Source organism: Bos taurus, chromosome 6 (assembly GCF_002263795.3).
Source record: "Bos taurus isolate L1 Dominette 01449 registration number 42190680 breed Hereford chromosome 6, ARS-UCD2.0, whole genome shotgun sequence".
NCBI classification, from domain to species: Eukaryota; Metazoa; Chordata; class Mammalia; order Artiodactyla; family Bovidae; genus Bos; species Bos taurus.
In genome coordinates this window covers 44,922,357-44,948,054 of record NC_037333.1, presented here as the reverse complement: position 1 = coordinate 44,948,054, position 25,698 = coordinate 44,922,357, and the positions used below count along the sequence as shown (strand labels likewise).

At 36.5% G+C, this 25,698-nt stretch overlaps 1 protein-coding gene across 1 annotated transcript in view; it reads right to left on the bottom strand.

Annotated features, from left to right (window-relative positions):
* ANAPC4 (anaphase promoting complex subunit 4) overlaps window positions 1-25,698 on the bottom strand; it is a 33,114-nt gene that overhangs the window by 6,995 nt on the left and 421 nt on the right. Inside the window, exons 2-20 of the mRNA NM_001192378.1 lie at window positions 23,408-23,513; window positions 21,314-21,446; window positions 19,700-19,774; window positions 19,534-19,560; window positions 19,395-19,439; window positions 18,672-18,756; window positions 17,952-18,056; window positions 16,585-16,668; window positions 15,346-15,432; window positions 14,866-14,930; window positions 14,083-14,125; window positions 13,900-13,976; window positions 12,350-12,450; window positions 12,215-12,266; window positions 8,192-8,247; window positions 5,472-5,518; window positions 3,712-3,768; window positions 3,341-3,397; window positions 1,415-1,508 (exon numbers count right to left, since the gene is read on the bottom strand). Coding sequence (NP_001179307.1) covers window positions 1,415-1,508; window positions 3,341-3,397; window positions 3,712-3,768; window positions 5,472-5,518; window positions 8,192-8,247; window positions 12,215-12,266; window positions 12,350-12,450; window positions 13,900-13,976; window positions 14,083-14,125; window positions 14,866-14,930; window positions 15,346-15,432; window positions 16,585-16,668; window positions 17,952-18,056; window positions 18,672-18,756; window positions 19,395-19,439; window positions 19,534-19,560; window positions 19,700-19,774; window positions 21,314-21,446; window positions 23,408-23,513 — 1,396 coding nt within the window. The remainder of the gene's footprint in view (window positions 1-1,414; window positions 1,509-3,340; window positions 3,398-3,711; window positions 3,769-5,471; window positions 5,519-8,191; window positions 8,248-12,214; window positions 12,267-12,349; window positions 12,451-13,899; window positions 13,977-14,082; window positions 14,126-14,865; window positions 14,931-15,345; window positions 15,433-16,584; window positions 16,669-17,951; window positions 18,057-18,671; window positions 18,757-19,394; window positions 19,440-19,533; window positions 19,561-19,699; window positions 19,775-21,313; window positions 21,447-23,407; window positions 23,514-25,698) is intronic.

Here is a 25,698-nt window from a genome sequence, read left to right as displayed (position 1 = left end):
TTAATGAGCTGGTCTGAAGTCACATTCTAACATCTTAAGAGATGGAATTAATTTGAAGTTAAATATGAGGCCTGTAACTAAGGTTAGGCCTTTCTATTCAGCTACAGAAGATGTGGGGAGAAAAAAGGGTAGGACCAGTTTTTTCCAAAGTCCTCATGATGGATACGAGCCCAACAGTGACAGGGTCCTGGTGCCATCACTGCTCGCACACTGCTATCAGCCTCCCCAGGCATCGTTCCTTACTCCGTGGGCATCCCGATTCAATACAATAAATGAGCTGAGTCAGCTGTACTTTTATTATCCCTCCATTCAATACTAACTTATGTTAATACATCTCTCTAGTGATCTTGAAGACTCTCAAGCAATATAAAACATGTTCTGCTCCGAAAAAGAATGTGGACTTCTAGGGTTAAATCAAGAGAGGAACAAGCAAAGTTCTATGCCTGAGATTTCTCTACTTCTCCCACTCACTCCTCATTCAGATAAACAGCAAACAGAAAGAAGCAGAGATCATTACTGACTGCAGTTAAAAACACAGGCTCTCAAGTTAGCAGGGAGAAGGCAATGGCAACCCACTCCAGTACTCTTGCCTGGACAATCCCATGGACGGAGAAGCCTGGTGGGCTGCAGTCCATGGGGTCGCGAAGAGTTGGACACGACTGAGCAACTTCACTTTCACTTTTCACTTTCATGCACTGGAGAAGGAAATGGCAACCCACTCCAGTGTTCCTGCCTGGAGAATCCCAGGGAAGGGGGAGCCGTCTATGGGGTCGCACAGAGTCAAACACGACTGAAGCGACTTAGCAGCAGCAGGTGGCTATTACCCCAAGGATCTAAGAAACAGCTAAATCTTGGTTAAATTACTCTTTGAGAAAGCCAAGAAATAGATGCTTTAAACATCTTTTCATCTAAAATGGAGAAGTTTTGATACATAATGGTTGCTATTTTGTGTTGCATCCCCAATAATGTTGGCTTAATAAAATTTTACCATATCAACAGTCCAGAGAATAAAAGGCATAACAAGTTAAAAAAAAAAAAAAAAGCCACCTCAGGAGAATACAGTGATGCATCATTATAGGAGTTAAAAGCATCATACGCTTTTAAAAGCTAATAAATTGGAACTGACTTAAACAGACTTCTCTGATAGGCTCTATAGTTTTCTTCCCAATATCCTATTTTTTATAACAGACAATACTTAAAATAAGCAATCTTACTACATCACAGTTAACATACTGTGTTTTTGAACATGGTAATATCATACCCTGTTATTATTTTCCTGTTTCTCTAATCAAATAAAATGGACACAAAAAGATAAATCAAAGAACTTAAATAAGTATTCAGCAAGTATACTTGCTGAGGTACTGGTCTCAAATAAATATGAACATGGCCCAAATCTGCTTGGTTCATGAAATACCTTTAAGGTGGCTGCTGTTCTGAAGAAAGTCATACCACTGGTTTCCCTCTGTGTTAGGGGGTGACACAAGATCATCATCTTCATCTTTCAAGTACTAGAAATAGAGAATTAGACATTTCAGCTTTGTAAACCAAAGAATTAGGCTCTAAAATTGCTTATATTTAACACTATTCTACTCAAGTTATTTTTACTGTCAAGTCCTCTGAAACCACATTATTCTGTGAGATGACCAAAATTTACTAAATGCCAAGCTACTGAACAAGGTGCAGACTACTAAAAGATTAGACTGCAACAGACATAGAAACCATAAATTGAGTTTAAGTATCATGTTCTATTTTCATAGAAAATAGAACTTTTAACCTTACATATTTTAAACTTAGATATTCAAGTTTATAAATTAATTTTCAACTGTTTATCAACTGTCAATCTACTCCATGGCAGTAATTCTCAAAGTGTGGTCCACACCACTCGGAGAGTCTTCAAGATGCTTTCCAAGATCCATGAGGTCATTTCTATTTCTATAATGGTATAAAGCTATTATTTGCTTTTCCACTGTCATGACATCTGCCCTGGTGGTCAAAAGCACAGGTGGGGACAACTGCTGGCACTGCCACCAAGAATCAAACCATGGTAGTAGTGGATTCCTTTTTGCCACATACAGTTTCACTAATCTCTGATAAGGCTATTAAAATTATTAATTTTATTAAATCTCAACAAAATCTTTTTAATATTCTGAGAGACAGAATTGAGTATGAATAAAGCACTTTCGCTGCATACCAAAGCATGACAGTTACCATGAGGAAAAGCATTTATGCAAATGCACTTGAGTCAAGCTAGGCACGTCTTTGTTGCTCCTGCAATTCCATTTTTACTCAAAAGAATGACTGGCAGGCAAACTCTGATTATTTGTTCTTGGGTATGTGGCAGATATTTTCTTGAAACTAAAGAAAAGGATCCTGTCACTTTAAGCAAAATGACTGACAGTATTTGTTGTCAGTGATAAAATTTAAACGTTCAAGCAAAAATTAAAAATTTGGAAAACCCATATCTGCTACTATGTGCTTGACAGCCTCATAGTAGTTAAAGATTGTCTGATGAGATTGGTAATGATATTAACAAAATCTGACTTTTGGATACTGTATGAAGAAAGGTTTCAGCCTACGGAAGATCTCTGTAATTCAGTGAATCAGTATTTTCCCAAAGATCAATACATGATATTACAAAATCAACCACAGGGTAACAAGATCCTTCCAAAGTGAAAAGCAGATGAATAAATTTTAATGAATCATAATATGGAAAGTCTACTGTTGCAATGTAGATTCCACGCTAGAACTAACCTAAGATACTACTGTTTGTCAGAATTTGGTGTAGTATCAAAGAATATTCACAATTTTCTAAAAAGCTATTAAAATATTTCTGCCTTTCCAACTATACACCTGTGTAAAACCAGGCTTTCTGATCAAACAACATATCACAACAGAACAAATGCAGCTGCCTTCTCTTAAGCCATACATCAAGGAGATTTGCAAACATATAAAACAATGTCACTCTTCACATAATTTTGTTTTGTTAAATAGTTATTTTCCATTTTAACATGTAATGAAAAGAGGGTTTGTTCTTTTTAAGTGAATTAAGAAATAATTCTTTTTTCTGTTTAATTTTTAATATCTAACAATATATGCTATTCATAGACACAACCCACATAAAAGCTCTCTGGGAGTTTTCAATAACTTTAATATAAAGGGTTCGAAGACCCCCCAAAAGTTTAAAGCTATTCTTTGGTGATTTTAGTAAAAGGAGAGGGCTACTATATAATTTGGCATTATGCTACTTTCAGAAAGTTTTGTATAATAAAGACTAACACTGCTAATGTTTTAAAATTAATTTTTAAAAAATTAGTAACTACATTCAATCCAGAGCCCATACCTGACCAACTTTTTCAACGTTAAAGTATTTTCCTTTTCGATTATAAAGATCTGGAGCCTAGAAAGAATAAATAAAGTTTAATTAAAGAAAAAAATCATCTTACATTTTAACCAAAAACTCTATTTTTTAAGAAAGCTGTTAGTAGCAGTTACTCTTTTCTTCTGTGGATGGTAAGACACAAAAACAAAGTTCAATTTATATGCTTTACATTTAATAAATAAGTACTGCCATTAATTAGTTCAGTAGTTGAAAAAGCATACATAATTGCTATAAGGTCGCTTAAACTGGATTAAATTTGATTACTTCTTACCATTGTCCAGATTTATTGTAATTATTGTTGAAAAAGCACTATAGAAATGCCAATTTCCTACCTCATTGAAATGTTCAGTAAGAAATTCAGCAACAAATGTGATATCTTTCTGAGTCATCTATCAAATCCAAAAGGAACATAAAGAAAACAAATCAAGATAAAGAAAAGCTTCTTAAAAAAAATTATATAACAATAAATGTGACAAGCATGTATTAAGTATTTTAAACCCACTTTTCCAATCAGCAACTCCAACAGCTAGAGATCTCTTCATGGTCTAAGGCTATTTATTATGTTATGCCTAATGCATAAACCTATATGCAGGTCAGGAAGCAACAGTCAGAACTGAACATGGAACAACAGACTGGTTCCAAATAGGAAAAGGAGTACATCAAGGCTGTATATTGTCACCCTGCTTATTTAACTTATATGCAGAGTACATCATAAGAAATGCTGGGCTGGAAGAAGCACAAGCTGGAATTAAGATTGCTGGGAGAAATATCAATAACCTCAGATATGCAGATGACACCACCCTTATGGCACAAAGTGAAGAGGAACTAAAGAGCCTCTTGATGAAAGTGAAAGAGGAGAGTGAAAAAGTTGGCTTAAAACTCAACATTCAGAAAACTAAGATCATGGCATCTGGTCCCATCACTTCATGGCAAATAGATGGGCAAACAATGGAAACAGTGGCTGACTTTATTTTTGGGGGCTCCAAAATCACTACAGATGGTGACTGCAGCCATGAAATTAAAAGACGCTTACTCCTTGGAAGGAAAGTTATGACCAACCTAGAGACCATATTCAAAAGCAGAGACATTACTTTGCCAACAAAGGTCCGTCTAGTCAAGGCTATGGTTTTTCCTGTGGTCCTGTATGGATGTGAGAGTTGGACTGTGAAGAAAGCTGAGTGCCGAAGAATTGATGCTTTTGAACTGTGGTGTTGGAGAAGACTCTTGAGAGTCCCTTGAACTGCAAGGAGATCCAACCAGTCCATTCTGAAGGAGATCAGCCCTGGGATTTCTTTGGAAGGAATGATGCTAAAGCTGAAACTCCAGTACTTTGGCCACATCATGCGAAGAGTTGACTCATTGGAAAAGACTCTGATGCTGGGAGGGATTGGGGGCAGGAGGAGAAGGGGACGACAGAGGATGAGATGGCTGGATGGCAGCACCGACTCAATGGATATGAGTTTGAGTGAACTCTGGGAGTTGGTGATGGACAGGGAGGCCTGGTGTGCTGCGATTCATGGGGTCGCAAAGAGTCAGACAGGACTGAGTGACTGAACTCAACTGAACTGAACTGAAAACCACCTAATCTATCTGAATCACACTTTGGGGAGGGGTGAGAATGAGTGAGCTGCAGGAACCAAAAGGGAATTCTGCCCTATTCTGTAAGATATTCTGAGAAGGAGATTCCATTGCTACTTGTCACAGTAGCAATCCTTATTACAGTCAGAAAAAACTGGTACTCACCAGACATGAACATAGGTACTAATATCTAAATACTAGACTTTCAAGGAAAATAAAAATGCATTTAAGATTTTAGGAAGTTAAAATAAGCAATCCAAATACCTTATGTTATACAGACTATAAAATCTTATACAAACATGAAAATGGTAAGCTTAGCCATAATAAAAGTATACTGTGAGATAAAAAATATCAAACATGCATATTTAAAAAAAGGGCTTACTAGGAATCTCTCTTGTGCCTACAGCCTAACATCTCTTAACAATAACTGCATAAGACTACTAAGATGACCAGCACAGCTGAGCTCAACCAGGGCAATATTAACACATATAGGAAAAATACTATTATATACTACCTTGTTCAGTTCGGGAAGTACGTGGTCTTCTGTCATTCTCAACATTGCTGAAAATATAAAGTTTAAAACTATCTTTAAAGGGAAACTCCAAACATAATTTTAATTATAGACGCATTTCAAGTCTAAATGTATTTCACTGGACTACATTTTCTATTTTCAACAGCTTCTTGTCACCAAGGAAAACTTATTTTTCTTCTAAGAACTACAGAGTGAAGAATTTGATTTATATTCTTAGGCTCAAAATGGTTGATATAGCCATCTTAAACCATTTTTCCTTTTCTCCTTCAATACAACCCATTACCACTCCAGACAAACAAACCAAACTGCTGCCTTTAGCAAAGACTGCGTGTGCAGGAATCCCTCCTGACTTAGTCATGTTTCTTTTCTTAAAATGTGCAGGCAATTCTTTTTTTCCTCCAAAAGGCTTAGAATGCCAAACAGATGTGTTTCTTCCCCTTGGGATTTTCTGCCACATGAAGATGCTTGCACTAAGATTTATGTGTGTATACACACACTTATATATGTGTATATATGTATTTATATACCTTCTTTAATATTTGTGGTTGACCCTTTTTGTCCTTTCATGGGGCGTGTTCATCAATACTGTATTTTCTATACATAATACATCCACCTAAGTGAAGAAATATATTGCATGTGCTTTGCATAGTGTTTGAATATGCTTCTAATGTTTGGCCAGGAAAAAGCATGTTAGACATGATTCTGCAAATAGGGATTATTTTAAGAAACTGTTCTTAATTAATTCAGACTTCTAATTCATCTGAAAAAAAACCCAGCCATAATCTAGTTCCATTCATTCATTTATCCATTCAAAAATTACTTACTGAGCGTAATACAGGTACTGGGAACAAAGCAGTATAAATAAATCCCTGCCTTCATGGAGACTGCATTTTACAAAAAAGCAAACCAGGGTTAGAGCGCTAACTAGTGGCAGCATCCAGTTACAGCTAGGTCTCCAGTTCTCCAATCCAGTTTGTTTTGTTGTTGTTAGTACTAAGTCCTGTCCAACTCTTTTGCAACCCCATGGACTGTAGACCGCCAGGCTCCTCTGTCCGGGAGATTCCCCAGGCAAGAAAACCAGAATGGGTTTTCATGTCCTTCTTCCAGGGGCTCTTCCCGACCCAGGGATCAATTTAGTGTGCTTTGTTCTAATGATAAGGACTGAGTGGTAATTCATTTATCTTCTAATGCAGCTTCTTATTACAGTTAGGACATGCAATAAGAATATAAACTGCCTAATTACTCCAGTAATTATAAGTAAAACCAAGCTACTATTTCTCTAATAGAAAGTCACTTCTAAGGTTTCATTTAATTTGAACATTGCAATTTATTCTAATTAACTCTGATATTAAACAGGCTGGCCTGATAAACACTCTGGCTCCCCATTCTGGCTAGTGTTGGTATGGTTTTGAGAAAAATCCAAGAATTTTAAATGTCAACATCCACTGACTGCATTCATTTTTTTATTAAAAGCAATTATATTAGGCTAACAAATATGAAAAGTCATGTTTTAAAAACATCAATTAAAAAAAGATTTGGGCATGTGTTTAAAAGGATATTAGCACAGTACAGGTAATTTACTTTCTATTTTACTCTTTAGAATTTTAAGAACTATGGAATAAATTCTATTTACAACTAAATTTTCCATGTGTTGGAAGGAAATGGATGCTAAATTATTTCAAAGACATTAAGAGAGGTCACAAAAATAGCAGTACAAATGGACTACATACATAAGATACGCACACTCTGTAGGATGAACATTAAAACATTTAATATCATGTCAGTAACTATTTGTTAATTACATACAAATGCAAAGAGATGCGGAGACACAAAGAAAGGACTGCTGCTGCTGCTGCTGCTGCTAAGTCGCTTCAGTCATGTTCGACTCTGTGCGAACCCATAGACAGCAGCCCATGAGACTCCCCCGTCCCTGGAACTCTCCAGGCAAGAAGGCTGGAGTGGGCTGCCATTTCCTTCTCCAATGCATGAAAGTGAAAAGTCAAAGTGAAGTCGCTCAGTCGTGTCCGACTCTGTGCACCTGCAATCTATTTAGCTAGGGCATCATTGTCCAGTAGAAGTGATAACGGCAATGTTCTAGTTCTGTGCTGGCCAACGTGGCAGCCACTAACTACAAGCAGCTCCTGAGCACTTCAAATGCGGCTAGCATGACTAAGGAATTGCATATGTAATTATAATTTCAACTAATTTAAACAGCCATAATTGACTAGTGGCTACCATAATGAACGGCACAGATCTACAGACAGAAGATCAAAGTATAAAACAGGAGTTCAACTATTCAAGGCAGAGGCTTTGTCTTATTTTCTCTCCCCCTTTCCACTCCAAATCTAACACTTAACAGTGCCTAATACAAAGTAGAGATTAAAAAATGTTATTTGAACCTTAAGAGACATTACAGAGTAAAAAAAAAGGTCAATTATCAGTAAGTGATAGAGACAATCAATGTTAGAAGTTGTATCTGTGGGGGCGGGAATGGGAGGGTATAAAGAAGAAATACAATTGGCCATGTGTTGAAAACTGCTTAAACTGAGTGAAGTGTATAAGTGGGGTCATTTAAACTATTCTTTCTACATTGACAAGTATTTAAAATTTTACTAGTGTAATTGAATATTCCAAATTTATATTCCCACATTTTTTCTTCAAAAGTGTTAAAAATACAAGAATGCTTCATTCAATTAACTTACCCACATACAGCCACCGAAAAAATGCTTTGAAGTTTTTCATACTGCTATCTATAACTCTAAAAGATAAAAGTAAATCAGAAATGAAATTATTACATGAGGTTCATATATCATTGTTCAATTACTATGGAATATAATAATCCTTACTGTTCTAGTATAGCCTATCTGGATGACATTTAAAGCTTTAGAACAGATTTAACAAATCAAACACATAGCTAAAAATAAAATCTCAAAAGAGCAAATCCTGATTCTTTTCAAAAATAAACCAAATAACTCAGATTCTAACTGGTCATAACAGCCTTACCACAAACTGTAATAGTCTCTCCAAGCATTCAGTAAAGTATGAAATCCTTTTCTAACTTTGGAACCAAAAGAAATTAAAAAAAAAAAAAACAAAAACAGTTTTCAGCACTATTCTCAGTTTTTTAAAAAAAAATCACTGATCAGTAAGAAGAAAAAATATCAACCATAACAGAAAATCATTATTATAAATGTATACTATGTCACTACCATTACCTCTGATATCAATAAGACATTACTTATGGAAGTTGATATTTTTATCCTTACAGTAACATATCTCAAAAATTGAATTTCCTTGGGCTTTACATAAATGTGCCCTGAAGATTAAGTGTTATAAGTGGAAGTCATCTACACTTTGATGAAACTGTTTCTAAATATAGAAATGGATATCATTTTTTTAAAAGCTCTTTAAGCTCACATCTGTAAGATAATTACTCTAAGCAAATAATATGTGCCCTTTTTACCCCTAAATCTCAAAGTCCCTTCTAAGCATTAAGTCTCATAATACTACTGGAGAAGTAGGTCAGTATCATTAACCTTTCTGTACACAGTACAACACCTGACGTAAAAAACTGTGACATCTCTTGCATTACCAAGCACCACGATCAAAATTCTCCTGCAGCAAAAATGGGGGAAAAAAAAGATTCCTGTCTTTCTCAGTTCACCCCAACCCCAGGCAATCACTGATCTGTTATAGGCTAATGTTAAAATTCTCACTGTCTCAGTTTCTCCATTATAATCTAAAATAATGCTATATTTCACTTATCTCCAAGGAGCAAGAAGTTCAATCAACAACCTTTCATTCATATTAAAACATGATCAGAGAAAACTTAGTATTTTATGTTTACTCTCTGCAAATATGCAGAAACAAAAAATTATTCAACATTCAGGAAAAGAAATGTCATTTCCCTCCTGCTCCGTTCTTTGAGCACACACATCTATATTCTAAAATCCATTAAAACGACAGTGGGGAGGGGTGTACATGTTATAAACTCACATACAAAGAGATGATAGAAAAAAAAGCTTTTTTAAGTTTCAGAAATCTCAAAAGCAGACAGAAGACTGGGGACTGGTGAAGGTCACCAGCAGGGGCCACATGTGAGGCACTTCAGAGAGGGGGCAGCACGGGGTCATCCAGCCAGCAGAACCCCGGGGACACTCAGTCCTTAGAAACATCAAGTTCAACAGAAGACATGCGATGACGTCTGGGGCTGGGCAAAGGAGGACAAACCGAAACAGAGGGCACAGCACAGGCCTGCATGCCCTGGCACTCGTGCTGGCTTTGGTCCACCCTGCACCCAGTAACTCCAAGCAACTTTAAACTGCCTCAGGAATAAATATGAGTAAACAATCGGGCATCAGGTTTTTGAAGAAAGCTTGCAACAAGAGACCAAAACAAACAGCAAAGTGACATATAAACAGGAGATAATTCAGGAAGCAGCAAAGACTTTTAAAAAATCTAATTAATGTCCTCAGAGAGCCATGAAATGTCATATCTACAGAGCAAGAGCACTGCTTTGAAAAATGAGTAAACAAATAAGAAAACACTTAGTAATTAAAAGACAGGACTGCCATAATAAAACATGCAGCAGCATGGCTCGGGCCAATGACCTCACTCTCCATTCTACCTGGGCTCTTATTCCAAAGTTCACACCCTAGACCCTCTTTACCAACCTGAGCCTTCTAAATCTCAATTTCAAGCATCCTACTCAACCACAGCCACCAGCTTTCTTTCCAGTGACTTCTTGCCAGCATCCCAACAGTCGTACCACCAAGACTTACCCTACTAGTTCTCCCGTCTTTCACTGTATCTTACCCACTTATTTCTACTTTCAAAATATATTCAAGTTCTGACCATTTCAGATTCTGACCACCATTTCTCTCTTGGCTTCTGTCCTCGCCCTCATATAATCTATTCTCAACACTAAGTAAATAAAAAGAGGGATCAAAAAGATCCTAGGTCATATCCTGTTCCCCGACTGCCTGTAAGAGCTTATTATGTTATTCTTTATTATGTCCAGCATAAAAGCCAAAGTCCTTACAGCGGCCTACAGGCTCTACACAACTTGACCCATCCTCCATGACCTCTTTCAACTCATCCTATCGCTCACACTGTTGTTAAGTTCACTTAGTGGCTCCTGGAGGTTCCCCTCAAGTATGCCAGGCATGCTCCAAACTCCAGGCCTTTATACCTGCTGTCCCCTTTGCCCCAAGTATCAGCAAGGCTCACTCCTTCCACCCTCAAGGCCCCCCCGACCAAAAAACTGCACCTCTACCCCCAGCACACCCTAGATCCTCCTTCCCTACATGGGTTTTCCCACCACTACAAACCACTATCTGACCTGCTATAGATTTTAATTATCCATTTCTTTATTATCTGTCTCATCACATTAGAATACAGTACCTATGAAGGTAAGATTTTTATCAGTTTTGTTCACTACTATACTCTCATCTAGAATAGTGTTTAAAACATAGTTAAAAACGCACAATAAATGTATATGATGAATGATAGGGCTGGATAATCAAGTCAAGAAAACTTCATAAGAAACAGTAAAGACAAAGCTATTTAAAAAATGTGAGTAAAAATAAAAGACATAGAGGGTCAATCCACGAAGTCTAATATGACCAACTAGATTTCTAGAACAAAAATCTAGTTTTAGAAAGTGGGGGAGAAGAGGAAATTATTAAAATAGTAATACAACAGAATTCAGCTTAAAAATAGCGTTTTTTTTAATTATCAGTACAATATATAGAAAGGCCCACATTTAAAATACTACTGTGAAATTTCAATGTATCAAGGATGAAGAATAAAGTTTTCAAGATAAGAAAAAAAAAAACAGCATACAAAAGAATGAGAATTAGAAGCACCAGACCTGCCATCAGCAACAAACAGGTCAGAACACAACAGAGCAATGTTTTCAAAGCTCTCGGAGAACATAAATCTCCCTTCATAATCCATACCCAGTCAAAACCGTCAATTAAGTGTGGCAGGAGGAGAAAAGACACAAAAGGACACAGAAAGCTTACCCTTACACATCTGTTTTCTAAGTTATTGGAGGACATTTTCCACAAAGTGATTAAATGAACCAAGAAACAGAGGAGATCCTGAAAGTAAGGATCTAACCCATGAAAGCAATGAAGAAAAAGCCTGGGTGGTAGCTGGCACAAGAGTCGGAACCAATGGACAGATTGGTGCGGGGTGGTGGTGCTGCGGGTGTTGTGAGGTGGGAGGCTAACAGAGGAGGCACCAGGGACAGAGGGGAACTCCAGGGATGTGATGCTACCCTTGAGACAGGGAGAAAACCTAAAAATGTGGTAAAGAGAGACAGTGCAAGGAAAAAAGAAAGCAAAGAGAGTCTAGGAAAAACAAACAGAAACAAAGGAACAATTTCAAAAAACTGATAAATAAAAGAAATGCAGTACAGTCATACAATTTAGAAATATGGAAGTAACCTAGAGAACTAAAACCAGAAACAGTTATAAGAGTTTAAAGGATTCCCTCTGAAGAGAGGACCTGAGGTGAGGATGGGTGAGATAGGAAAATACCATGCGAATTTTTACAATCACTGTGCTATTGGTTTGTTTTAATCCTATAAACATGCAATTTTCATAAGAACTTAAAATCTCATTTTAAGAAAATCACAACAATTTGCTAGGTTCTCAATTACAAAAAGTGAAATATTCTCAAGTCAATGATTTCAATATTCAAGTATCCCCAATACTTACTGAAGAAGTTCATTTGCCTTGAGAATGAAAGAACCTACTGCAGTAATAGCATCTGAAAAGAAGTAAATAAATAATATCATTTGTCCAATAAGTAAAGTGAGTTTAAAGCATTCTATTGAGAAATAAAATTACCACCTTCAATTCCTGCAGCGTCTAGTCCAAGAGGTTCATATTTTTGCTTCCATGAAGCCATTCCTTTCAGTTCACTCAAATGGTATAATAAAGACTCTGAGCCACTATCAAAAACAGAGCAGAAATAAATTAGTATCATCACCGTCATCATGGTGGCAGGCACCTACCATCTTGCTTGAATATTTCTAAGTTTTCAGAAATAAAAACTGAAAGTAACTTTAATTTTCTTTCTATGAGAGACTATTAGCTCTCAAAATTATTTCAGAAAACTGTAGCAGAATCATTTGGTTGTCATGACTAGTGAGATGAATTGGCCACATGATTAAACTTTATAAGATCAAATTATGTCCCACAGTTGGTCCTGGCACTGTTAAGATAGTCATATGGTCATCTTGTTCACCGAACAGCTATGTATTTAACACTGAGCAAATATTTATTAAGCCCCAACTTCAGGTCAGGCACTATGGGGACTTCATGGTAAACAAAACGAAAGGGTCCTTATAACACTGATAGTCTAATGGGGGAGAGAGTCATAACCACATAATCAGACAGTTTCATAATTTCATAATCAGACCATTTCAACTACATAAATGCCTTAGAGGAAAACACACCAGGTATAGGTGAAAGAGAAGAACCTGAACTAGTCTGGGAATTAGAGAAGGATTCCCTGAACATCTGAGCTGAGAGCTGGAAAATATAAGTGAAGAACACAGCGGGAGTGTTCCAAAAAGCACAAGAGACGTACAAAAGCCCCAGGTAGGAGACAAAAATGCCAAGTTTGAGAAGGCCACCAAGGACATGGGTGCTAAGAAATGGGAAGGCACTGGAAGTTTTAATAAGAGTAACATGATCAGATCCACTGTGGAGAACACATCTGAGGGACACAGTGTGGACTGGAGAGCAGGCCGACAGCCCTACAGACAGCCCTACCCCTCAGCTCAAAGAGGGATAGGGCCAGGGGTCTCAGCAAAAGAAATCTATCAAAATCTAAGTCAAACACTGAACATCAACCTGCAAGCCGCCTCACTGAGGTGGCGGTGTTTAGAAATGGCATGAGACTTGAGGATCTAGAACAGTCTTGGCTCTGACACGTAATAACTTTGGAGCAGCCATATGCCCTTTCTGAACTTCAGTTTCTTCTTATGAAAATGAGGATAATCACAACCAACACCTTGCCAAGGACTTAAATGCAAAAATATATAACATGCTTTTACATAACATATAAAATGATATACAAACAAACTTAATTTCACTGCTCAAAAAAGGGTATATGCCCTATTCAAGACATAACTCATGGTTGTCTGGGGGAGAAAAAAGCCCAGATAGGGCCTAGGGTGGTGGAAAGATGTTGGAAAGTTATTTCACAGAGCAGTCACTATTATCAATTCTTTAAATCTTGGGCACTCTAAGATTCCCCTCAAATGCTAAGGCAAAAATTTCATCTAGAAGACACTCAAACAGAGAATGCCAGATGATGAAAAGAAGGCTAAGAAAGAAACCAACGCTAAGTACGTGCGGATGCAACACCAAAAGATTCTACGTCATCTTCATACCTCTGTAAGTGACTTATAACCAGTTTTTGTATACTGGAATATGACGACTCTATAGACTGGCCAAGCTTCTTTAAGCCCTGATTAATAGAAAAAAATATAACATTTAGCATACAAGATACTATATGCCATTCTAAAAAAATTAAGACTATGTTCATAGCCAGTAAAATACAAAGATAACCACACCTTTACTGTTAACTGGTTCATTAAGAGGGTCTGAAGTTCAGCACTAGAATGAAAAAGAAAGTATTTTTAGTCTTCTCTATTTAAAATCTGAATGCATCACTTAAAACATTTAATTTCAAAGTACAAATTTAAACAAAGATTTTAAACAAATAAAAAGAAATAACCCAACAACAATTAAGACTTTGTTGTACTCAGAGAAACAGACAAAAACAGGAAATATTAAAGTCCACAAAAGACTGAAATAGACACGAGAAATGTGCTATACACTAAAATGGTAATTCACGTCAGTAAGGAGAAGATGTACTACTCATTAAGTTATACTGGGCAATTATCTAGACACTTAGAAAAAAATAAGTTGTTATGTCTTTCACAACATACAACCAAATAAATCATATCTGGAACATTTAAATGGAATAAAATCATAAACCACCAAAAAAATCTCTGGATGAAAATAAAGATCTTTGACTGCTTAATATGGGAAAGATCTTTTTAAGAATAATGCTAAAGTAAATACAATAAAGGAAAAGAGTGATTTAGCTACATAAAAATTTTTAATTTATACATTTAAAAAGTACAGATATATGTACACATGGTACATACACGTAAAATGATTACATTTACATAGAAAATAAATACGTGAATAAAAAAGCCTAGAAAGATACATACTATTCTTTGCTTTTTGTGCATCAGAATTTTCTATTTTTTTTTACAATGAACTGCTTTTGAAATAAATTACTTTAAAAAGAGAAGGTAAAGCAAGAGTATCTAATGTAAGTTTATTACCTTGCTTTCCCCCACAACAACAAGTCCATGAATTCATCTTGCACTGATGTGGTTGTGTTCTTTTCCTAGAGAAAGATGGATAAACTCATGATAAGTGTTTTTAAATAAGCATTATTTATTCAAAATCACAGGAACATGACTCCCTTTCTTACCTTTAACCTTCTCTCAAATCCATATTTAAACTGATTATCTGAATAGCAGTTATGAGGAAACAGCCAGTCAGCTCTTCCAACAACTGTCCTTAATCGCCACATCCTATTAGCTCCACTTCACAATCCTGTCCCCACCTAAGTTTTTCCAATGGGAAGGACTGGCATTATCTCTCTCTGAGACAAGAGTCTGAGGTTAGATAAGCCATCTCAAAGAAATCATGATCTGAGCCTTGAACAAATCAGACCGATTTTTCTCATGTCCCTCATGAACTGAGTAAGGACATCATACACTCTAAACACCTTCCATGGGAAACTCCAGTTACATCACCTGCACAAACTTGGTAAGACGAGAATCCATCTGCATCAGTATTTCTTCCCAGGCTTCACACATACACGTCAGTGACAAATTTATATACTATTAGCAAAAAGAAAAAGTATTAAAGTAGCAAAAAATATTTAAGTCAATATGCTAACTAAATAATACATGCTTCTTACTGCCAATTGTCTCAAAGAAATCCAGGATTTACTGTAAACCACTTTTAACTCAGTTAAGCCTGAGAAAGAAGAGACCATGGCTCACACTTGATAACCATTTAACTATCAAACATTCTCAAATTAAGTTTTTATTTAACTACCAAACATTCTCAAATTAAGTTTTTATCTGGTAAAATAGATATTTTTCAACTTTTTACATATACGATGTGTTTTATGTACATTAACTGTTAAAATGCTGATTGGTCAACTATTCAATCTTCAAACAGTATCCTTTTAAAAAGATACTGATCTCTAGAAATCTTTGACACGAAGTACACTAGTGACTGTGGCAGACTGAAGAAAGAAGGTCACAGCGCTTTGTAGCTCCTCTATCTGGGTGTATAGTCAGTTTCTCTAGTCTGTCGATTTGGGCTGGCCGTGTGTCTCAGTGTGACAAGTAGCACGAATGTCACTGAGTCCAAGGCTCCAGAAGGCTTTGCAAGCTTCCACTTACACTCCTGACACTCCCGCTGTCGACACCACTTACCCAACAAGCCTGATCTAGCCTGTTGGGAAATGGGGAGTGTGGAGTTCAGATAAAGCCATCATGGCTAAGAGATACTTGGACCAGCCAGCTGACCACTGCTGTACGACCAAGCCCAGCCTGAATAGCTGAACCTAGCCCAGAACAACAGAACCTTCAGCTGGGCCTGGCCCAGTCAACTAACTAAAACACTAATCACCTGCTAATTGGGGGTATTTATTATATTCAAAAGCTGTTAGAATGAATATTTTCCATAATATTTGATTTGCAAAGAAACTTTTAAAATTACAAAGTATCTTATTTATGAGAATGTTTAAAAAGATTTAAACTACTTTTTTCTTTTCTTTTGGAGATATAGAGATGGGTTGGAATAGATTTTCAATTAAATTTCTTTTTCTTGTTTCAGTGGACATTATAAGCTTATCTATCAGACTAGACACCTCTGCCATGTATAGTTGGCTTTAAAAAGTAAGATTTTCAAGTTTTTTATTTATACAACATTAGAAACTTATAGTAAACAGTCACATAAAACAAGCTATAAATAAATACCTGTAAAAGAGCTGAAATGTGAGTAAACTTTCTGGCCATTCGAGTTACTTCAGGTAAGAAAGAGTACAATAGATTGGTTTCAAGCTGTCAAATCAAAATACTAAAGTGAGTCACAAACAGATATATTTACTACTTTTAAGGAAGAGTCAAGGTATAACTATGTATCAGAAAGACTACCTCAGAATTTTGCTCCTTTTCAGTATAACAAATTAAAAAATAACAGAATATAATTTTAGGATTCTCTCATCTGCAGCGTCTAACTATGTACAGATTACCCCCTCTAAGTTAGCAGTACTCTCTACTTAGAATAAATGTAATAATCTAATTTATACCACTATTATGAGAGACTTTTAAAATGATCACAAATATCTAAAAAATTTTTAAGGAATTATAGCTACTAATAAATACAAGTTATCTATTACAGAGGTACATGAATTATCACAATAGAGTTGTTATTAAAATCATCTCTTACAATTTCCACATAAAGAGTGAACTGTTTTACTATAGCACCAAACACAATTCAGGAAATCGTATTTTCACAGACCCTTAAGATGAAGAGCAACCATGAACAACTGTTCCAGCAAACAGCAGGAAGTCAAGAGCTCTCTGCTGTTGTGAGCACAATGAAACTCTAAGGCCTCATTTGCCTCACATCCTGCATCTTTTCGTCCTACTTTTGTTTAAGAGTTCACACATACTTAGATTAAGTGGCTCGGTTATTTGAGATGAAATTTTCGGGAAGATTTTCTTGAAGGCAAAGCTACCATCTAAATACTCTGTAGGAGCCCAGTTTCCACAGTCTATGACACAAACAGCACACAATGAAAAGGTTTTCCCCGGCTTTCAGTAGGCATCTCACACAAGAGGCGATGTGTTAGTTAAGAGCCCCAGCTCTGGAGCCAGACTGCCCAGCATCACCTTCAAGTCCTTACCAAGCCAGTTACAGTTCCTCTGCGTGCCATTTACTCAACTACAAAATGGGGATAATAACAGTACCTATCTATTAGGTTACTGTGAGGATTCACATAAAATTATACTGAATTACTCAGTACTGGGCACACATTAAATAATTAATAAATATTAGCTTTTATTATTATTATGGTCAAAATCCCAAGAAAACACTTGTTACAAACATGAACTGGTACAGCAACAAGTTAATATTGGTCATTAACAGACCATCGAAACACTGTTTTGATGAAAATTATGCTTAGCAATTGGAATAATAAGGTATTCACCAGTAACACTCTAAGATTTAGAAGCTCCAAGTCAATTTTTTGTTTTAATGACCATTAGAATCCAGTGATATGGATAATAAAAATCAAACCTTTAAAAATATATATTTACTCTCTGCTGGTTCAAATACTCACCTGAAAATACGAAACTTCTGAAGCACCACTGGCAGAAACTTCTGTGACCACTGACAATGATTTCAAATCACTTGACAGACATAACGCAAGACAAGTACCAACAATCTGTAAAACAGTCAAATCCCCATTATATTTAGTGTTACTGCTACACTGCATCTGCTTACAATACAGGAAGCAAAAATTCAGAGCTCTAAAAAGCAGTTAACTCCTGCCACGTATGTGGCAGATAAAGGCATGTGTCCACTTAGTTGCAAGGACACAGATACAGACCCTAACAATGCACCCAAGTGCTGGAGAACTAATACAGCCCACAGAGCCTGCAACATTTTCCATCCTTTTAGGGAACTGTAAGAATAAGAAAAAGGTATGGAGAAGACCAAGACTGAGCCTAAGATTGCTTCTAATGACTTTCATCACATTCCAATCACAAATGGTAGCTCTTAAACGCAAGGCTAGAAAAACATTAAATCATAATCAAGTGTACCATAGCAATCTTTTAGTTAAGAAAAATTTTTTTGACTAATTCTACTAAGAACCTCTGATCTTCAGAGACATCATATCACTATTTTATCTTAGTAAGAAAATTATCCTCTTAACATTTAAGGACAAGTAAATCCAAGACATGAAACTGAGGAAAAAAGTAATGTTTTATTCTTTTCCATAAATCAGTCAGTTGTTACATTCTAAGGCAAAAATAAAGAATCTTAAAGAAAAACTTACCCCAGTGACTCGAGCAATTTTGAACATTCCATAAGCATAAAGCTCAATAAAACCAGAGCTTCCTCCAAGGACAAGAATATTAAGCCTGATTAAAAATAATGCAATAAGCTGAGGACAACAGAGAGGACCAAGTTCTTACACCAAGATACAAGTTGTTGCTGCCCTCATATAATCTGCACACTCAAGGTGCCTAGCAGGGAGACTGAACCTCTAAATAAATTCACCAAGTTTCAATTACATTGGGCTTGTTCTTTTTTTCCCCCCTAAAGAACAACATAAATTTCATTCGGCCTAAAAAACCTCAGTTTACAGTAAAATAAGAATATATTATTTTAACAATTGTATTTATATACCCTCAATAATAAAATCATCTCTTTTCCAGTTAATATAAAGTTCCATCAGTTTTATCATGGCCCTGATGCTAAACATAATAAGTGGGCTTAAAGAACCTGAAGATTTCAATTTAAATTTCAGAAACTTAAGCACTTCTATCCTCCTTTACTTTTTAAAAATCAAAGTATACCATAATATTAAACTTGACACAAATATCATACAATAAAAATGAGTGAATAATAGATATTGTCTGTTTATTGTTCAGAGGTTATTTGTCAGCAATGAAATAAAATGACAAAGAAAATATCTTTGGAACTCTGGTATAAAACTGCCTAAAGTATCAAATTTAAGAAAATAAAACTTGTTATTTAAGATGTCTGCAAGATTTACCTGACATCTCCCAAAAGCTTAATAATTTCATCAGAATTTTCTTCACTAAAATATAAAAATAAATTGGGTTATCTTTCAACTATATGCTTCAAATAATAAAAGATTTATTTTACTTGAAAACAAAAAAGGCATACTTTACCTAAATATTTTTGAGGTATTGCTATAACTAAAAAAAACAAACAGATTAGGGTAAAAAACTCTCAATAGAAATGCATTTTTTAAAAACACATGAGAAAATTGTCAATATTAAAAGTAAAAGAAAGAAACCTGTAAGGTTAATTCTAATGAGTTAAACTGATACTTACTTTTTTGGCAATGTAGGAAGTTTAGGTAAGAGAAGATTTGATTCATCCTCAGAATTATAAAAGGATGTTAGAACACTACAAAGGGGAAAATAAGACAAAAATAAGTATTATAAAAACAAAGATTCTACTTCTCTTTCCATTAAAAAATATTAATTTTTAAAGGCCCAATTTTACATATGACACATTACCAAATAAAATAGTGACTTTTACAGTGGTAAAACTGTGTATGGCATTTAACAATCACACACAAGAAATAGAAAAGTTGGAAATTCTTCATTTATCTTGAACTTTGTTTCTGAAAGAAAAAAAATCAGCCTACCCACTTTATGTTAAGAGGAACATAAACAATTTTCTCAGCATATGAAATGCATCCATATGTATTCAGTATCAGTACCAGATATGGACTGAGAATTTATGATTCCTTATCTTTCCTCTAAAAACCAACACTGAACATAGGAGTACCAAGAGTACTTTTAAAGAACACTGCAGTTATTACATGATGTAATGATGGGTTCTATGACTTACACACATTTGGAGACGTAACAATCCAGTTGGTGTATATAAGATGACACCAAGTATTTTGAAACAGTTTTATTTATCCTCCCATTTTTTTCAATCCTACCTCCAAATACAGACGGAAATGAATAAGGTGAAAAGTGGTGTCCTGAAAGACCCTGGAATCTCCATATAACATTTCTGAACTCTTAACAGAAAGTGTGTTAGGAATACACTTAGCAGGTAACTGGACTGGGACAGAAATTACATGGTATACTCTGTTCCTCTATAAATTCACATGACCACTTGCAACCTTTATTATTTGATGATGGATTGATCCTTGTTTTATCTACAGTGCATTTTAAACCCCAGGCTAGACCTTATTATCTAATATTTTTACAAGCCCCTCCTGAGGAAATTTGTGAATTAATAATCAGGATTTACAAATTCATTTGATATTAACTTAAAACCTAATTAGAACAGAAAAGCTAACAAGAAGAAAATGATCTTATTTCCTCAAAAAAAAACCAAAACAACTTTCATGTTCAGTACTCACTAAGCCTACTGACCCTTTAGGCTATCTTTACTGCAAACGTGGCAGAGTCCTTGATTTCACAGACTAAGGCAAAACTATTTGCACAAAATAAGGAACCTATAGGGACCACAAAAACAAAAAGAACTCATTCAATATCAAAACAAAATGCTCAATTCAGCACTTTTCATCGTCGAAGAACATTTACTCAGACACAGAAACACAAAGTTCCAGGATGAAATATATGGTGAATAGAAAAACAGAACCTTAATTCACTAATCAGCAATATTAACTAATATTACTTGAAACTATAAGTCATTGATATAAACTTTTAAAAATAACCAAGAAGAAAAATCTTGGCCATTCAGGCATTGCTGCTCCAATAATAAAACAGATTTTTTTCCAGAAGAGAAAGAAATCTAGCAAACATTAAAAAAATTCATCTTGATAAGCTTAAGACAAAAGGTTAAAAGCAAATACACATACTCAATACTCAGATACACCTAAGTTTCCACTTTTTCATTTAAAAAATGAAAATTTCATGAACATCCTACTGGGACCACTGGGGTTTTTCTTTATCACTCTACCTGCTCTCAACAGTCACTTCCATCCAATGCATACAAGAAACTGGGGCCTCCACAGGAAAAGAGTGCAAGCTTTCAGGTTTTTCTACATCACACAACACAATTTTCTTGGTATCAGCAAGAGCAAAGGCCAAAACTAAAACAAGAAGAAATAATCAGAATAAGTCAGTGTAATTTTAAGAGAAAAATGGGTATTTCATTTCTTGCCCAATTTTACTATTTTAAGTATATCATAATCATAGAAATGATTTAACCCTTAAATCCTTCCTTTAAATAAGTAAAAAACTGAAAGGTATCTTTGCATACAGTTACGCTGGTATCAACACTTTCAAATGCTCAGACTTTTGTGAGCAACCTACTCCTGTCTTGTGTACTGTTCTGAACATCTTACATTTCAGAGCCTCTAGACTGGAACCTTGATGCCAAGCAGAAAACACAGACAGACATCAACATATAAACAATAATATTGTATCACCAAGACATACCAGTCACCACCTGAAAGTTACAAAGTGATTCCGTCTGCTTGGTTCCTGGGAAGGTTTTTTATTCCTCTTTTTAATTTCTAACCCTTATTGAACAGGGATATCAAATACTGATGGGTCTTCTTCCTTTCACTGTGGCTGAATCATCTAGTATCGTTTCTCTACAGAAGTCTTTAATGTCTTCCTAACATATAAAATTGAAGAACGTCTAGACAGAAGGCTGTGTGTTTCACTGTATACCAATACACACAACTCTGTGAGATGAGAGGCAATCTAAGTCTCCTCTTCTTTAAAACAATTTAAAGCAATCTTGAAATAATCATTACCAAGCTAAGCCCTATTTTACTGTCCAAAAACAGAAGACATTTTTTAATGATAAAAATATCACTTACTTAAATACATTTTCACACACACTGACTTTCATGATTTTTGAGATCCTGATGTTTTTGGATGAAGAGAGCAAGATCTCAAAATACTACTTACACAAGTTCTCTAATTTTGCACATACTTATTTTTTTTTTCCAGTAGAAGAAACAAGAACTGAGCAAAATGAATATAGACCAAAATAGCTGTTATCTGTAGAGTGACAGGCTTTCAGGGCATTTTTACATACTTATATTTATCTAGGGAAAAAAGGAGGCAACAAGGAGGAATACATATCATTTTACAAAAACAATTTGTTTTTTTTTAGGCACCAATGATACAGATGACTTGCAGCATTTTCCTGTGCTGACCCGATATATACAGCAGCTCAAATGACTGTCAGTGTAACAACACATGGAAGAGGAGAGTTCAGTCCTCAGAGCAGTAGCATGATAAGCTACAACATGCAGGGTACCAACAGGAGTAAGATCACATGGAAATTGAAGGAAGGGGGTCAAAACTGACAGTCCTTCAGGTGAGGTAAACAATTGTGCAGAGGGAATATTTACGAAACACCCATTTAATGCTAAAACACATTTTGGGAAGAAAAGGCCATGGTGGCTCTGAACTGACTGCTGCTGCAGCTGCTGCTAAGTCGCTTCAGTCGTGTCCGACTCTGTGCGACCCCATAGACGGCAGCCCACCAGGCTCCCCTGTCCCAGGGATTATCCAGGCAAGAACACAGGAGTGGGTTGCCATTTCCTTCTCCAGTGCATGAAAGTGAAAGTCAAGTTGCTCAGTCGTGTCCGACTCCTTGCGACCCCATTGACTGCAGCCCACCAGGCTCCTTCATCCATGGGATTTTCCAGGCAAGAGTACTGGAGTGGGTTGCCATTGCCTTCTCCCTGAACTGACTAGTAAGTGGCAAATGAAGCTCTGGGAAAATAGTACAGAACAAGACAGCAAAAGAACAAAACCAAAGTACCCTGTATATTCTCATAAAACTTCCTGTTAGACTTATCTTTGCCAAGAAGTCAGATTTCATTTTAGAGATATCTCTGCCATGAAACAAGATGGCAGAATTAATCTGAGTTCCATGAAAATACTATAAAGCATCTGAAAAAACAAAATTCCCAAATCAGTATTTAGAATTCTAGTACACTGTAAGAAAAATAAATTCTTTCTATAAGTTCTTTTTACAGAATACTCTTTCTGAAAAACAAAAACATATATTTTATAATACTGTCATTACGTTTGCCATCTGGTCTCCAAGCGAGACAGGTCACTTCCTTTCCTGTATTTTCATTTGGTGGAAAACTCCAAACTCGATGAAAACTTGCAAGTCGATGAAGTAAAACCTAACACAAAACAGATATAATGGCAGATAATAAAAACATCCATTTCCAAAAATAAAATAAATCTAAACCCCACTATAAATTTTTTTTTAAATTGTACCAAGTATAATATTTAGCCATCAGAAAAAATTCAAAGTCAAGAGTGTCTGAATGAACTTAAGGTATTTTCAAAGAAATGAGTGAAACAAGGTCTAATTTAACCCTGTACTCTACACATTTTCCTAACTTTTATGTCAACAAGAGACTTATGTTTTAGAAAGGAATACAGCTTCCCAGACAGCTCAGCAGTAAAGAATCTACCTGCCAAGCAGAAGACTCAGGTATGATCCCTGGGTGGGGAAGATTCCCTAGAGAAGGAAATGGCAACCCATTCCAGTATTTTTGCCTGGAAAATCCCAGAAAGAGAGAAGCCTGGCAGGCTACAGTCCATATGGTCGCAAAGAGTCTGACACAACTGAAGCGACTCAGCACACACGCATGCACTGGCTCATTCATGCCTTCCAACACTACTCATCATCATTTTTGGTGATTTCAAGAGCAACAATGTCCTGGCTTTTGGTTCTCAACTACCTCTTCTTCAATGATCACAGCTTCTGCCTCACCTCAGTCATTCCCAGGGTCATGTCTGTTACACTGTCATTACCGACAACTACAAATGCTGCCATAAACTTCAGCTGCAAACTTCCCACTTTCCATCACTGTCTGTATCTTTCCTGCTCATCCCGACTAATACCCAACTTCAGTTCTTCAACCTCACCAAGACATACAATCCAATGAGTCTACCACCGATTCTCCCTCACCCCACACATGACGTCACTTCCCTACGTAATCAGGTTAGAATCCAAAGTTCATCACTACAATCATTTCTCTTGTACATAACTTCGACTCCCTTGCATCTCCTGCTTTTTGTCACCCTTTGTCACAACAACTCTGGTTAAACCCAACCACACCTGCACCCACGCAGCTGAACAGACGAGACACACAACCGTGCTCACTAGTTTCACTACAGAACCACGAACCTCATGTGCCTTCTAACACTGAAGAACAATCCTATTAGATTCACTAGTCCACTCGCCCTGTCGGCTTCTTCAAACTTCTCTTCCGTCCTCAAAAGTCCAATATTTTCTTCTCCATCCTCACTCCTAAACAGTGCCCTTTCTTCTTCACTAAGAAAATGGAAGCAACAAGTGCCCACAATTATACCTACTCATCTGGTCACACTGATGCTCCTATTTTTTCCCTTCCCTTCTACAGTTGTGGCTGAAGGAACTGCACTCCTCTCAGAGCCATGACAGAATTCCAGAACACTCTGGATGCAGAAGGAGACTAGATTTCATAGAGGGCTTTGAGAAAGCAGACATCAATACCCTGGTGACAAAGCCATGACAATCAACACAACTTTCCAGGCTGCTACGTTTCCCTTACTGCTAAGTTCCCTTTTCCAACTAGTTTCCAAGCCTGGCTGAAGACAACTCCCACCTGGCCAAGTAACTATTAGGACACCTGCCAAAGGGACAAAGGAGTAAAGACACAAAGGTGAAGGTTTCCTTACAAAATGTCTGCCAAGTAATTAGAAACTTTCAGTAGATAGTTACAACTGGGTTACACTTGATGACGTGTAATATAATGTGAACCAGAAATGGCAACCCACTCCAGTACTCTTGCCTGGAGAATCCCAGGGATGGGGAAGCCTGGTTGGCTTCCGTCTACGGGATCGCACAGAGTCAGACACGACTGAAGCGACTTAGCAGCAGCAGCAGCAGCAGAAATACTGACAACACTCAGGCACATTCCATCAGGAATCAGTGAATCAGGCACATTCCATCAGGTGAAGCATGACTCTTTGTTTCAATTTAAAGGTATTTTTAATGGAAGGTGGCCAACCAACCAACACTGTGAATGCTGGACAACAGAATAAAGATTCTTAAACATCCTCTTTGGCAGCTACAGACATGCATATTCACAGCTCGAGTCTGACAACTCACCTTTGTTCTGCCTGAACTGTAAGTAAACGAAGGGCGGAATCTGTGGACCCACTACTATGTCAACTCATAAGTGATTCATGAGCCTTTAAAAGCCCCATTTAACAAATAACTATGAGAGTCTCCGGGATGCAGGACCGTGTGATTGTGTCAAGCTGTGTGAAAACTTGGCCACAGAATGCGCGAAATGGGTATACGAAAGACCT